This window comes from Erpetoichthys calabaricus, chromosome 2 (assembly GCF_900747795.2).
Source record: "Erpetoichthys calabaricus chromosome 2, fErpCal1.3, whole genome shotgun sequence".
Lineage (NCBI taxonomy): Eukaryota > Metazoa > Chordata > Cladistia > Polypteriformes > Polypteridae > Erpetoichthys > Erpetoichthys calabaricus.
This window is the reverse complement of record NC_041395.2, coordinates 179,834,934-179,849,842: the sequence shown is the minus strand read 5'-3', so window position 1 is coordinate 179,849,842 and position 14,909 is coordinate 179,834,934. Positions and strand designations below refer to the sequence as shown.

Sequence of the window (14,909 nt, the reverse complement as noted above, 5' to 3'; positions counted from 1 at the left end):
GGGGGCAGCCTGGTGTTAAGAAGTCTAACAGCTTTGGGGTAAAAACTCTCCTGCAGCCTGGCAGATCTGGCTTTGATGCTGCAGTATCTTCTCTTGGATGGCAGAAGTGTGAAAAGTCCATGTGAGGGGTGTAAGGGGTCCTGCACAATGCTGCAGGCCTTGCGTACACTGCGTTTGTAAAATATGTCCTGTAGTGAAGGGAGAGGCACCCCAATAATGTAGACAATGGAGAGGATTGAAGGGGGAAGACTTGCTCGCTTCAGTCGCCGCAGGAAGTGTAGTCTCTGCTAGGCTTTCTTGATTAGTGATGAGATGTTATGTGTCCACATAAGTTCCTCAGTTATGTGCACACCGAGGAACTTTGTACTCCTAACAGTCTCCACATCTAAACCGTTGATGCTGAGTGGGATGTGGGCAGGACTTGATTTTCTGAAGTATACACATGCATCTCAATAAATTAGAATATCATTGAAAAGTTACAGTAATTTATGTAATTCAATTCATAAAGTGAAACTCATATATAGATTAATTGCAAACAGAATGATATATTTCAAGCGTTTTATTTCTTTTAATTTTTCTGATTATGGCTTACAGGTAATGAAAACTCAAAATTCAATCCATCCATCCATCCATTCTCTTCCGCTTATCCGAGGTCGGGTCGCGGGGGCAGCAGCTTGAGCAGAGATGCCCAGACTTCCCTCTCCCCGGCCACTTCTTCTAGCTCTTCTGGGAGAATCCCGAGGCGTTCCCAGGCCAGCCAGGAGACATAGTCCCTCCAGCGTGTCCTGGGTCTTCCCCGGGGCCTCCTCCCGGTTGGACGTGCCCGGAACACCTCACCAAGGGAGGCGTCCAGGAGGCATCCTGATCAGATGCCCGAGCCACCTCATCTGACTCCTCTCGAAAATTCAATATTTCAGAAATTTTAAATGTTACATAAGACCAGTAAAAAATAATTTTTAATACAGAAATGTTGGCCTACTGAAACGTATGTCCATGTACTCACTGAATACTTTGTCAGGGCTCCTTTTGCATGAGTTACTGCATCAGTGCGGCGTGGCATGGAGGCAATCAGAACTATAGCACTGCTGAGGTGTTATGGAAGCCCAGGATGCTTTGATAGTGGCCTTCAGCTTGTCTGCATTGTTGGGACTGGTGTCTCTCATCTTCCTCTAGACAATACCCCATAGATTCTCAATGGGGTTTAAGCAGGCAAGTTTGCTGGCCAATCAAGCACTGATAGCATGGTGATTAAACCAGGTATTGATACTTTTGGCAGTGTGTGCAGGTGCCAAGTCCTGCTGGAAAATGAAGCTCCATAAAGCTTGTCCGCAGAGGGAAGCATTAAGTGCTCTAAAATTTCCTGGTACAGTGGAGCCTCGGTTCACGACCATAATTCGTTCCAAACCTCTGGTCGTAAACCAATTTGGTCGTGAACCGAAGCAATTTTCCCCCCATAGGATTGTATGTAAATACAATTAATCAGTTCCAGACCGTACGAACTGTATGTAAATATTTTTTTAAAGCTTTTTAAGCACAAATATAGTTAATTACACCATAGAATGCACAGTGTAATAGTAAACTAATGTAAAAACATTGAATAACACTGACACAAACACCCAGGCTCCCTGCTCAGCTGCACACGCAGGATCTCTCTCTCAGCAGCACGCGAGCCCCCCCCCCTCCTCTCGGCTGCACGGGCAGGCTCTCTTTCTCTCAGCAGCTCGTGAAACCCTACCCCCCAACCTCTCTATGTAACAATGCAGCAGTTCGTGCTATAGCCTTACAATCCGATTGCTGTATAAACACCTTTTTAAATGAGTTTTAAGCACTGGGGGGAAAAAAAAGGAACATTTGAACAAATCCGAACTTTATTTAAAAGCCAACCAAGAAAGTAACATTACAGGAGTTCAAGCTGATAGCATTACAACCCGATTGTTGTAAACACACTTTTTAAATGAGTTTTAAGCACAGGGAAAAAATGAACATTTGAAAAAAGAGAAAAGTAACATTGCAACACTTCTCATAATTAAGTCAATAATTCTCACCATTCTTCACTTGCTTAGAAGCCATGGTTAACTGCAAAAGCACACAAAATACTGTAGAGCACAAAGAGTTCACAGGTAAAGCATGCACGTCTGACTGAGAACAATGAACAGGGAGAGGCTGAACACGTGCTTAAATACAGTAATCGGCGCGTACGAACTGGAAGGGAAATGAAATGGAGCAAAAAGACTTCACAGTGAAAGCAGGCACGCACGGAGAACAATGCAACACGTGCGGCGCACAAACCGAAAGGGAAACTGGCTTGTTCGTATACCGAGTGTGTGGTCGTGAACCGAGGCAAAAGTTTGGCGAACTTTTTGGTCGTGAACCGAGGTTCCACTGTATACGGCTGCGCTGACTTTGGACTTGATAAAATACATTGGACCAACACCAGCAGATGACATGGCTCCCCAAATCATCACTGACTGTGGAAACTTCACACTGGACCTCAAGCAACTTGGGTTCTGTGCCTCTTCACTCTTCCTCCAGACTCTGGGACCTTGATTTCCAAATGAAATGCAAAATTTACTTTCATCTAAGAAGTGGACTTTGGAACACTGAGGAACAGTCCAATGCGTTTTCTTCTTTTCCCAGGTAAGACAGTTGTAGCCCACGTCCCTGATACATCTGTCTATGTATTGGCTCTTGAAGCACTGACTCTAGCCACAGTCCACTCCTTGTGAATTTCCCCCAAATTCTTGAATGGGCTGAGCTTCACAATCCACTCAAGGCTACGGTTATCCCTGTTGGTTGTACGCCTTTTTCTGCCGCATTTTTTCCTGACACTCAACTTTCCATTAATATGCTTGGATACAGCACTCTGTGAACAGCCAGCTTCTTTAGCAATAACCTTTTGTGGCTTACCCTCCTTGTGGAGGGTGTCAGTGACTGTCTTCTGGACAACTGTCAAATCGGTAGTCTTTCACATGATTGTGTGGCCTACGGAACCAGACTGAAAGACCATTTTTAAAGGCTCAGGACATCTTTGCAGGTGTTTTGGGTTAATTAGCTGAGTGGAGTGTGACAGCATGAGTCTACAATATTGAACTTTTTCACAATATTCAAATTTTCTGAGATACTGAATTTTGGGTTTTCATTAGCTATAAGCCATAATCGGCAAAATGAAAAGAAATAAACACTTGAAATATATCACTTTGTGTAATGAATCTATATAATATATGAATTTTACTTTTTGAATTGAATTACTGAAATAAATTAACTATTCGATGATATTCTAATTTATTGAAATGCACCTGTACATGAAAAACTTTACTAACAAAGCTGTTAAGTCACTCTGAACAGTACAGTTATCTTCATAAGCACCTATGTAATAATGAGAAGATTGCACTCGCGTCGCCTGCAGGGCACACTGTAGTGATAAATGTCAGATGTCTTTGTGCTTTGGTTGCATAAATACAACATCATTTAACCTATTTAAATGTTAATTTAAAATATGTCTGTGTGAAAACATCATACATGTAATCCCTTTTTATTCAGGTTTTTTTTTTTTCATCAGTCATCAACCTGAAAGCGGACAGTAGTCGTCACGTAGTATACAGTGCATCCGGAAAGTATTCACAGTGCATCACTTTTTCCACTTTTTGTTATGTTACAGCCTTATTCCAAAATGGATTAAATTCATTTTTTTCCTCAGAATTCTACACACAACACCCCATAATGACAACGTGAAAAAAGTTTACTTGAGGTTTTTGAAAATTTATTAAATACATAATTTATTAAATACACAAGTATTCACAGCCTTTGCTCAATACTTTGTTGATGCACCTTTGGCAGCAATTACAGCCTGAAGTCTTTTTGAATATGTTGCCACAAGCTTGGCACACCTATCCTTGGCCAGTTTTGCCCATTCCTCTTTGCAGCACCTCTCAAGCTCCATCAGGTTGGATGGGAAGCGTCGGTGCACACCCATTTTAACATCTCTTCAGAAATGTTCAATCGGATTCAAGTCTTGGCTCGATCTGGGCCACTCAAGGACGTTCACAGAGTTGTCCTGAAGCCAGTCCTTTGATATCTTGGCTGTGTGCTTAGGGTCGTTGTCCTGCTGAAAGATGAACCGTCGCCCCAGTCTGAAGTCAAGAGCGCTCCGGAGCAGGTTTTCATCCAGGATGTCTCTGTACATTGCTGCAGTCATCTTTCCCTTTATCCTGACTAGTCTCCTAGTTCCTGCCGCTGAAAAACATCCCCACAGCATGATGCTGCCACCACCATGCTTCACTGTAGGGATGGTATTGGCCTGGTGATGAGCGGTGCCTGGTTTCCTCCAAACGTGATGCCTGGCATTCACACCAAAGAGTTCAATCTTTGTCTCATCAGACCAGAGAATTTTCTTTCTCATGGTCTGAGAGTCCTTCTGGTGCCATTTGGCAAACTCCAGGCGGGCTGCCATGTGTGTTTTACTAAGGAGTGGCTTCCGTCTGGCCACTCTACCATACAGGCCTGATTGGTGGATTGCTGCAGAGATGGTTGTCCTTCTGGAAGGTTCTCCTCTCTCCACAGAGGACCTCTAGAGCTCTGACAGAGTGACCATCGGGTTCTTGGTCACCTCCCTTACGAAGGCCCTTCTCTCCCGATCGCTCAGTTTAGATGGCCGGCCAGCTCTAGGAAGAGTTGTGGTGGTTTTGAACTATTTCCACTTACGGATGATGGAGGCCACTGTGCTCATTGGGACCTACAAAGCAGCAGAAATTTTTCTGTAACCTTCCCCAGATTTGTGCCTCGAGACAATCCTGTCTCAGAGGTCTACAGACAATTCCTTTGACTTCATGCTTGGTTTGTGCTCTGACATGAACTGTCAACTGTGGGACCTTATATAGACAGGTGTGTGCCTTTCCAAATCATGTCCAATCAACTGAATTTACCACAGGTGGACTACAATTGAGCTGCAGAAAAATCTCAAGGATGATCAGGGGAAACAGGATGCACCTGAGATCAATTTTGAGCTTCATGGCAAAGGCTGTGAATACTTATGTACATGTGCTTTGTCAATTTTTTTGTTTTTAATAAATTTGCAAAAAACTTTTTTCACCTTGTCATTAAGGGGTGTTGTGTGTAGAATTCTGAGGGAAAAAATGAATTTAATCCATTTTGGAATAAGGTTGTAACATAACAAAATGTGGAAAAAGTGATGCGCTGTGAATACTTTCCGGATGCACTGTAAGTGTACCAGATTTCAGGTCAATAGTTCAAACGGTTTGCGAGCTACAGGTGATTTAAAATCCTGGACAGACAAATGAACACCCACGGTAGCGTATTATACATAAAGATAATTGATCATCATTGCTTTACCCTATATTATTGTTATTGGTCAGGCACTAGTCTTTTGTAATGTTATAAAGGGTTTTTTTTTTTTTTTGGGCCATCTACTGCCCAGGGGCCTCATGTATAACACTGTACGTAGAACTCACACTATAACATGGCGTAAGCACAAAAGCAGGAATGTGTGTACGCACAGAAAAATCTAGATGCAGGAATCTGTACGTACGCAAACTTCCACGTTCTTCCGCTACATAAATCCCGATCAGCGTGAAAAGTAAGGCATGTGCCTGCTGTCCCGACCCAACTCCTCCCAGAATTATGCCTCTTTGAATATGCAAATCAATATAAATAGCCCTTAGCTCAGCGATCTGAAAAGACAAAAAAATACAATGTCAGCGAATACCAAGTGGAGGCAAAGAAAAACGTACTATTTGTTGGTTTAAACAGTGGTATAATCAACAAAAGGAAGTTGATCGAGTGACAGAGTGTCAGAGAAACTCGAAAGCTCAAGTTCACAAAGTCGCACAGTGCCCGAAATAAAAAAGAAGTCACATATCAAAGTCTCCGTGAAAAGGCGAGTCGTAGCCCACCGTCTTAGTGTCATATGATAGCTTATTAAGGTACAGACAAAAAGGCACACAGTGGGGGGAAAAAAGCACGAAATGTCAACTTTAATCTCGAAATTTCCACTTTACTCGCGTAGTTTATTTTGCCATTAAAGTAGAACATCATAAACTTCATCTTAAAATTGTTTACTAGTTTCTCAAATCCCATCGTAACTAAAGTAGCACATTCAATGCTTTGTTCTGTATTTGATCTTCTATGTGCTCTATGTGTGTGAATCACTACCTGCTTCTTAAACGGGCTTTCTCTTTCTCCGACAGGACACAGAATCCATTACATTCGTGATATTACAGCTCTCTGAATAATTAAAATAATGAGATGTATACGGGATATCTTTTTCATAGTGATAGGAATGAAAGCATGTTATTAAACATGGGAGCACAGCGCTTGTTCATGTCTCATGCAAGATACTTGCTGCACCATGCGCAACCTTCAATGAAATAATTTATTGCAGCAGTACTGTCTCTTTCAAACATACTAACCTCCAATTCTTGTCCTTACTCTTCTTTCTCCACATACCCAATCACCATATAATCAGCTCTGTAATAGACGTTAAGCCATCTGTAAGCTTAGAACGATGATTCTTCAAAACGTTTAAGGAACATTGAAATATCATCTTAGTACGTGTTTAATTATTCTGTCTATCCTACCAGTGTCGTGCCAGCCCAGCAAGAATAAAGCATGAGGTATAGAATAATCCGTGAACTAGCCAGCGCTGCGGCACCGTGTCCTCACGTTTGATTATTAACAATATCCATCCATCCATTTTCCAACCCGCTGAATCCGAACACAGGGTCACGATTGTTTAAATGAAGTTAGTTTTATCTGTATAATATAATCAACATATTTTGTTGCATTTCATCTTAAAAATGATACCGTCATTTTATGTAAATACGAGCTTTATAAAGTGGTGCAGGTTGTGCAGTATTATATCTTGTGCAAGTTTACAGTGAGGTAATTGTACTTATAAGTACAAACAGTTCTACAAGGAGCACTTGATGGACTGATTGAGTTCTCGGGATGAAACTGTTTCTGAACCGCGAGGTCTGTACAGGAAAGGCTCTGAAGCGTTTTGCCATGGCTGAGGCAGTGTGTGCTTGATGCTGTATCCCAATAATTCTCTTTCCGATCAGCTGCTGCTGTGATTCCAAACTTAGATACAGTGATATAAATACTCCGAGTGGTGCAGTGAGAGTAATATGAAAAAGATGATCCACTGTGGCAACCCTTAATGGGAGCAGCTGAAAGAAGAAAAAGAAGGTGTCAGTGAGAGTAATAACGTTAAAGCAGTTATGGTATTTGGAATACTATGGCTATTCCCTGGACCATTATATTGCTACAGGTTAATTACAATCGGATGCATTACACTAATAAACAATATACAGTTAGTTTCAGTGCATTTATAAAGCCGCGTCAAGAATGTGGATCTAAGAAAGAAAGGGTAACCACACAGGAACAGTAGCACTGCTTTGACACTGGGTCCCGCCAGTCTGCAGAACCGAGCGGAGAACTTGCGTACGCCAGGGTATGAGGTAGCGTGGAAATGTGCGTGGCTTTACGACAAGTTTAGGCTTTATACATCGTGATTTGAGCGTGGAAACGTTCTTATGCAACATTTTTGTACGTACGCACCGTTTATACATGAGGCCCCAGGTGACTAGTACAAAAAACTATTTTCTTGGGTGGGTTAAATATTGCACAGTAGTGTGTGTGTTTATGTATATGATACATGCAAGTGTAGTTGTATTATTTGGTCATCTCTTTTTAGTGTTTTTTTTATATTCTTTTTAATTCTTTGTACAGTGGAACCTCGGTTCACGACCATAATTCGTTCCAAAACTCTGGTCGTAACCCAATTTTGGTTTTAAACCGAAGAAATTTTCCCCATAGGATAGTATGTAAATACAATTAATCTGTTCCAGACCATACGAACTGTATGTAAATATATATATTTTTTTAAAGTTTTTAAGCACTAATATAGTTAACTAAACCATAGAATGCACAGCGTAATAGTAAACTAAATGTAAAAACATTGAATAACACTGAGAAAACCTTGAACAACAGAGAAAACTAACACTGCAATAGTTCACACTATAGCGCTACCAACCGCTGGCTAAAAACACTTTTTTTTAATGAGTTTTAAGCACAGGGAAAAATAAATGAACATTTGATAAAATCCGTAGTTTCATAAACCACCAAGAAAAGTAACATTGCAACAATGCACGCTACGAACCAATCGCTGTAAACAGAAGTGAAAACAAAAACAAACCCAGTGCATTCTTTAACTGCCTTCTATACCTTATGCGTCCAGCTCTCTCTCTCGCGCTGTGTGTGTGTGTGTCTCTCTCTCTCTCGCGCGCTGTCTGTGTGTGTGTCTCTCTCTCTCTCTCGTGCTGTCTGTCTGTGTGTCTGTCTCTCTCGCGCTGTCTGTCTGTGTGCCTGTCTCTCTTGCGCTGTCTCTGTGTGTGTGTGTCTCTCTCTCGCGCTGTCTGTCTGTCTGTGTGTGTGTTGCGCTCTCTTGCTTGCTTCACAGGAAATGCACAGGGAGAGACTGAACACGTACAAACCGAAAGGGAAACTGGCTTGTTTGTATACCGAGTGTGTGGTCGTAAACAGATGCAAAAGTTTGGTGAACTTTTTGGTCGTAAACCGATTTGTACGTGTTCCGAGACGTTCGTGAACCGAGGTTCCACTGTAATTAAATGGGCAAAACTATCTTCGATTATTGTACATAGTAGCTTTCAAACAGCACATGTTCTCACACAGTTTTAACAGCTATTTAATGTTTTTTTTTTGAGTCAGTCTAAATGTTACCAAAGAAAAACAGCATTTCACTTTCTTTACTTCAGTTTTGTTTAGTGCTGTTTGCCGATAATTTTTTTTTTCCCTGCCCTCCAAAAAGTTATTTTGAAATCCTGTTATTAGGAGTTCACTACCAAGTTACTGTAATGCGTTATTTTTGAAAGTTCAGAGTTTTCTCTACTACTTGGAATTAATCAAAATCCATTTACAAGAGAGAATGTATGACCATATAATTGGTTTATTCAGTCATTTCCATTTTAACCAAATCTGTGTCTGTGGTGGGCTCACAGATAATATTTTGAGGCAGAAAAGCACAGCGGCCTCCTTTTCTGGTGCTTTTTATCTATAGCATGTTTGAAAAAATCAATCAAAATAGTCTTGAATTCTTAGTTCATAGGAGTTACAAAAAACGCATATTGCTAAAGTCTGAGCTTCTTCATTTTCCTTTTGATTGTGACAGTTTGTACATGCAGAAAATTTTAAAATTCAGATCTGCATAAATAAGATTTCACACAGTACTGTCCAGTATTCAGAAATTTAGAAGTTACAAAGCAATTTCCCTGATAGTGTTGAATTGGTACTTAAAGTTTGACTTTGGTATCAATGCTAGCTTTCGAACCTCAGTACTGGTACTGAATCAACATGGTAGAACAATTCTAACATGTAAAATTTTAACAGGCAACAAGAAAGGTAATGTAGTACATATTCTGAGAATAACATTAGACACAAAAGGAGATCTTGCTATGCCATTCGTTTTAAAAACGTTTACAGTTTCCCGTGAGAATAGCTTTTGCAGTGACAACAAATCACAAGGACAAACATTCAAAAATGTCGGTTTATTTATAAGGAAGAAAGAAATGATATTCACTTACGGGCAGTTATACGTTGCGCTATCATGATTCAAGTCCAAACACGGAATCAAAATTCAATGCGATCTTGAAGAAAAGTTAATTCCAAATATTGTTTTTACTGAAGTTTTAAAGTAAAAGTGAACATAATGCATATGTAACAATTCCAATAAAAAAAATCAGTCTCTTTAAATTGTATTTTCAGTTAAACAAACCCGAGAGTTGGCGTTGGAGCAGGGGCCGGAGCCCCCTAGTATATACAAAATTAGGGTTTTTTATTAACCCTAACTTTAATTTTATATTAAGGCCTGATTATTCACATTATTGAAGAAAATTGTCATGTTGCAGTATCTACAATAACTTCGAATATGTTTCATTTTCCCAAAAAACATACCCAAAATGCACTATTCCCTGCTTTGTCGATGTATCAATCAAAAGTTTACCAATTGCTTAGCACACAATGCACTACAGCTCTAAAATGTTGCCACAAATCAGTGTGTTGAATTGAGAATTATCTTAGAATAAAATCAAGACTCCAAAATCTAATTGAATCACAAGAATCCCAAGGTCTCCTACCACTAGCATTCACTGTTGACTATATTTGACCAATATAAAGATTATTTTGATAACTAATCAAGTAATCCATACAAAACACAACACTATACATGAAAAAAAATAGATGTAACTAAAATGAGTGCCTTGTTTGTTGTTTAAATTCTCAAAAATGTTTTACTAGATAAAACGGCTTCATGAAAAATATAAACATTTAATATATTATGAAAATGAAACAGATAAGGGCAACTAATGGTTTTTAGTCTTTTCTAATTACTGTTTTTCCCCTATATTTTTTGCCCCCACTGAAGCCCATCATATCATAAATTTTCTGTTGTATGAATTTCATGAAAACATAAAATTGAAAATTTCTTCACCATCGCTACACACAACATGGGGAAAGTAACATTGGGAAAATATTTTTTTTTTGGAGGGGCATAAATTGTTCAATTTAGAGACATTTTCGCCCTTGATTATTTTTTGATGTTGTGTACAGTGATCCCTCGCTATATCGCACTTCGCCTATCGCGGATTTTATATGTAAGCATATTTAAATATATATCGCAGATTTTTTGCTGGTTCGCGGATTTCTGCGGACAATGGGTCTTTTAATTTCTGGTACATGCTTCCTCAGTTGGTTTGCCCAGTTGATTTCATACAAGGGGCGCTATTGGCAGATGGCTGAGAAGCTACCCAACTCACTTTTCTCTCTTTCTCTCTTGCGCTGACTTTCTCTGATCCTGACGTAGGGGGTGTGAGCAGGGGGGCTGTTCGCACACCTAGACAATACGGACGCTCGTCTAAAAATGCTGAAAGATTATCTTCACGTTGCTATCTTCTGTGCAGCCGCTTCCTGAAGCGACATGCTGCACGGTGCTTCGCATACTTAAAAGCTCGAAGAGCACGTATTGATTTTTGACTTTGTTTTTCTCTGTGTCTCTCTCTCTCTCTCTCTCTCTCTCTCTCTCTCTCTCTCTCTCCCTGCTCCTGACGGAGGGGGTGTGAGCTGCCGCCTTCAACAGCTTTGTACCAGCGGTGCTTCGCATACTTAAAAGCCAAACAGCCCTATTGATTTGTTTGCTTTCCTCTCTCTCCGGACGCGCACTCCTTTGAAGAGGAAGATATAGTTTGCATTCTTTTAATTGTGAGACGGAACTGTCATCTCTGTCTTGTCATGGAGCACAGTTTAAACTTTTGAAAAAGAGACAAATGTTTGTTTGCAGTGTTTGAATAACGTTCCTGTCTCTCTACAACCTCCTGTGTTTCTGTGCAAATCTGGTGACCTAAGCATGACAATATAAAAATAACCATATAAACATATGGTTTCTACTTCGCGGATTTTCTTATTTCGCGGGTGGCTCTGGAACGCAACCCCCGTGATGGAGGAGGGATTACTGTATTGCTTAAAAAGCGCTCCTCTTTATATAGTTCAAATCTATCCATGAGTTGGAACAGTCTGGCACAGTTTTAAATATGCAACTTATAAAGGTTACTTATTGAGCATGTTTACACAGTCCAAATACAATATTGATATTTGAATATTGTATATACAGTCTCTTTTCTAAGAAGATGTTAATGATGTGAGCTTATTTCAAATGCATGTAAGGGTGTGTTTTTTTAAATTTTGAATAGCAGTTGACAATCACTTGACTGCATAAAATCACTTGTAATTGTTCTTTGTTTGTTTTAGGAATACATATGCCCTAGATGTGAATCTGGATTTATTGAAGAAGTCACTGATGACTCCAGGTAATTCATGATTGTTTTTTAAATGTACAGTAAAGTGTTTGAAAAAACATTAATAAGAGGATTGAGAATTGTGCAGTTGTGTCGATTGTGTTTTTCATATGGGGCCTTTAACACTAGAATCCGTGAAGCCTACGAAAAAAGTCGTAATGCTGGGCCACCTTAAATTCCTTCAAACCTCTTCGTCAGTTCAGTGTCTTTGTTTTGCAAATGCGTCAATCAGCACAGGAAGCAAGCAGCCTACTATCCCAACCCCCCACTGATGCAGCTGAAGTGAGATGCAAAATTCTCAGAGCGCAAGTCTGTTTATCCGAGTGTGAAGTGCCTGGAATTGTATAGGGTAAATAATATATCATTATTTGGAATATATACATTTCATGTGTTTTCAGTGTCTACAACGATATGTATAAATATAGGATGACAGGAAATGCGAGGCAGGAAATGTTGAATACATAACTAAAACAGAAATTTTCATGTTATAATAATGACAAAATGCTGATATGAAGTCTATAATGTGTGAAGACTGAAGTCCAGATATCAAATGCACAATTTCACAAAAGGTATAACAAAACAAGTGTGCCATTATTCAAGAATATAACCAAAGAAAAAGAAATTATTCAGTTTACAAGTTGCTGTCAATATGTAAAAACTGAAGCCCAAATATCAATTGCATGGCTGGTGTAGAGGCAAGAATGGCTGTTTCTTAATCAAGAGGTTGTGGGTTTAATTCCGTGTTTTCCCTGCATTACCATAATGAGTAGTGAGCTGCTGTTATTATTTGTATAATACTAGGGGACTTCTCCCCCTGCTCGCTTTGCTTACCAACCTATCCCATCCCCCCCCACCCCCAGCCTGCGCTACACACCAGCTACTTCATGTCTCTGCCGCTTTCGTATGTGTATTTCACTTTCACCAAACAACAAATCTTTTAATTCTTGCAGATACGCCTCTTCATTGGGAAGAAACACTACTTTTCCCTGATGGCAACATGAATTAGACGATCTACAAGTCTCTGACTTAAAGTTTAAATCCGAACAATATATTCAATCTCTTTTCACTGTTCCGTTATTTCACCAAGTAATAATTTCCGTTCGTCATCTACTCTGTCTTTTATTTCCGGCCCCAGGCGTGGTTAAATCTCTTGGCACAAAGTCTCATCTCGCGGGACGTGAAAGTATCTCTCTGAAAAAGTCACATCTCATCCCAGGCTAAAAAGTCACGTCTCATCCTAGGATTTTTTTATTATAATAGAGAGATAATGAAAACATACATTTGATTTGAGTCTAGAACAGCAGGTGTAGAGATTTCCTACTTGTAAAAGATATCGCTGAAAGGATATAAGCAAACGCTGGCGAATCATGTCTTCTTGGTATGTTGTTGTTACTTGAATTTTTTTTTTTTTTTTATTCAGTTTGTATTCTTGAATAAAACCACACTTGTTTCGTTATATATCTTTGCGAAAGTGTTTATTTTATTTTTCAGTAACCACTTGAATGATAACAAATCTGTCTCTGCATCTCTCATGCATGCGCACACACTCCCATGCATGGAAACACAATTATTTAAAAATGCCATGTCATTTGAACTTTTTGGGGTTTTTTTTTTTGCTTTTTTTTATCTTTCCCAATTTCCATGTTATGGGGCATGGTACTGGGAATGCAGACAGACTTCTTCTTTTTTGGGTGCATATACCGATAGCATGGCACTAGCATGGAGAATTGCATACGTACTGAAGAGACTTTAGCTGCAGCTGGAAGTTCCCGTCCCACTTTATGGTGCCAAGCAGAGTTGTGTTGCGGTGCAGCAGTTTATTAGCTAGTGAAAGCAACATGAAGAAGCTGTCTGTTACAGTTCAACCTTTGTCCAGAAACGGTTTATGACCACAGTGTCTGAAAATTTTTTTCCCGTGTGAGGGCTGCGATCTTTTCCTAATAAGGAGTAGCATTGCACATGCAAATCTGTCATTTTTCCCATGTTCTACACAGGTGTCTTTGTTGTCAAAGTGCAAATGCCGTATGATAGTCTGATAGCGGTCTCCATATCTTCGATTGCCAGTACAACAAATAGTTCTGACCAGGCATCAATCACAACACCAACTGTGGTCATCGCTGCTCTTGTGAAAAGAATGGAGATAAATGCCATCAACTCGGACAAGGAGAAGCAAGTTCATTGTACCACGTGAACGTGACTGAGAGAATAAAACTGAATAAAAAAAACTAACATTTACAAGTAGCAAAAAATTACAGTGGGTGTTACAGACTCAAATCAAATTAATGTTTTTATTACTGCATATAATAATAGTAATAGCAGCTCACTACTCAAAACGGAAAATGCTGGGAAAACCGTTTTTTACTTCTAATCCAACCATGCGATTAATAAAAAGGCTACGGTTTTTACATATTGACAGCAACATGTAAATTGAATAATTTTCTTTGGCTTTATTCTTGTTATACCTTTTGTATATTTATTTGATACTAGACAAAGAGCACGTTTCGACAACGTAAGATGAAACGGGCACGAGTTTGTGTCAGCAGTGTATGAAGAATAAATAATAAGTAACGAAGTTGTTTTGTAATGATTGTAGTCTGCTTTACTCATTACTGTACAGGCTTTTACTGTTAGTTGATGAATTTTCCAGGCCTATAGTATAATATTGAATGATGAATGTTCCAGTACAATATGGAATTGTAATAAGTATAAGCACCACAAACCTGATATAGGTGTATTGAATGAATGCATAATTGAATCAGAATGCGTAATTAGGCCTCGAGCTGTAGTCGAAATCTCCTTTCAGGCCTCTAGAGCTTTAATCGAAGTCGCCTTTCTCTTTGAATTTTTGCGGCCATAAATCCGCTGCCTGCCGCGATGTTGGGGTTGGATGTCGGTCTCGTAAGGTTTTTCAGGCAGCTGTGCAGAAGGCGACTGCACATTCGGCTTCGAACGTGCACAGAAGGCGACTGCGTATTTGGCTTCAGACGGACGTGAGTGAGTGAGGACGCAGGCGAATTATACATTAAG

At 39.7% G+C, this 14,909-nt stretch overlaps 1 protein-coding gene across 1 annotated transcript in view; it reads left to right on the top strand.

Annotated features, from left to right (window-relative positions):
• The window catches only part of rnf115a (ring finger protein 115a), a 59,286-nt gene that overhangs the window by 9,569 nt on the left and 34,808 nt on the right, over positions 1-14,909 (top strand). The window contains exon 2 of the mRNA XM_028794852.2: positions 11,836-11,894. Within this exon, the coding sequence (XP_028650685.1) occupies positions 11,836-11,894 (59 nt within the window). The remainder of the gene's footprint in view (positions 1-11,835; positions 11,895-14,909) is intronic.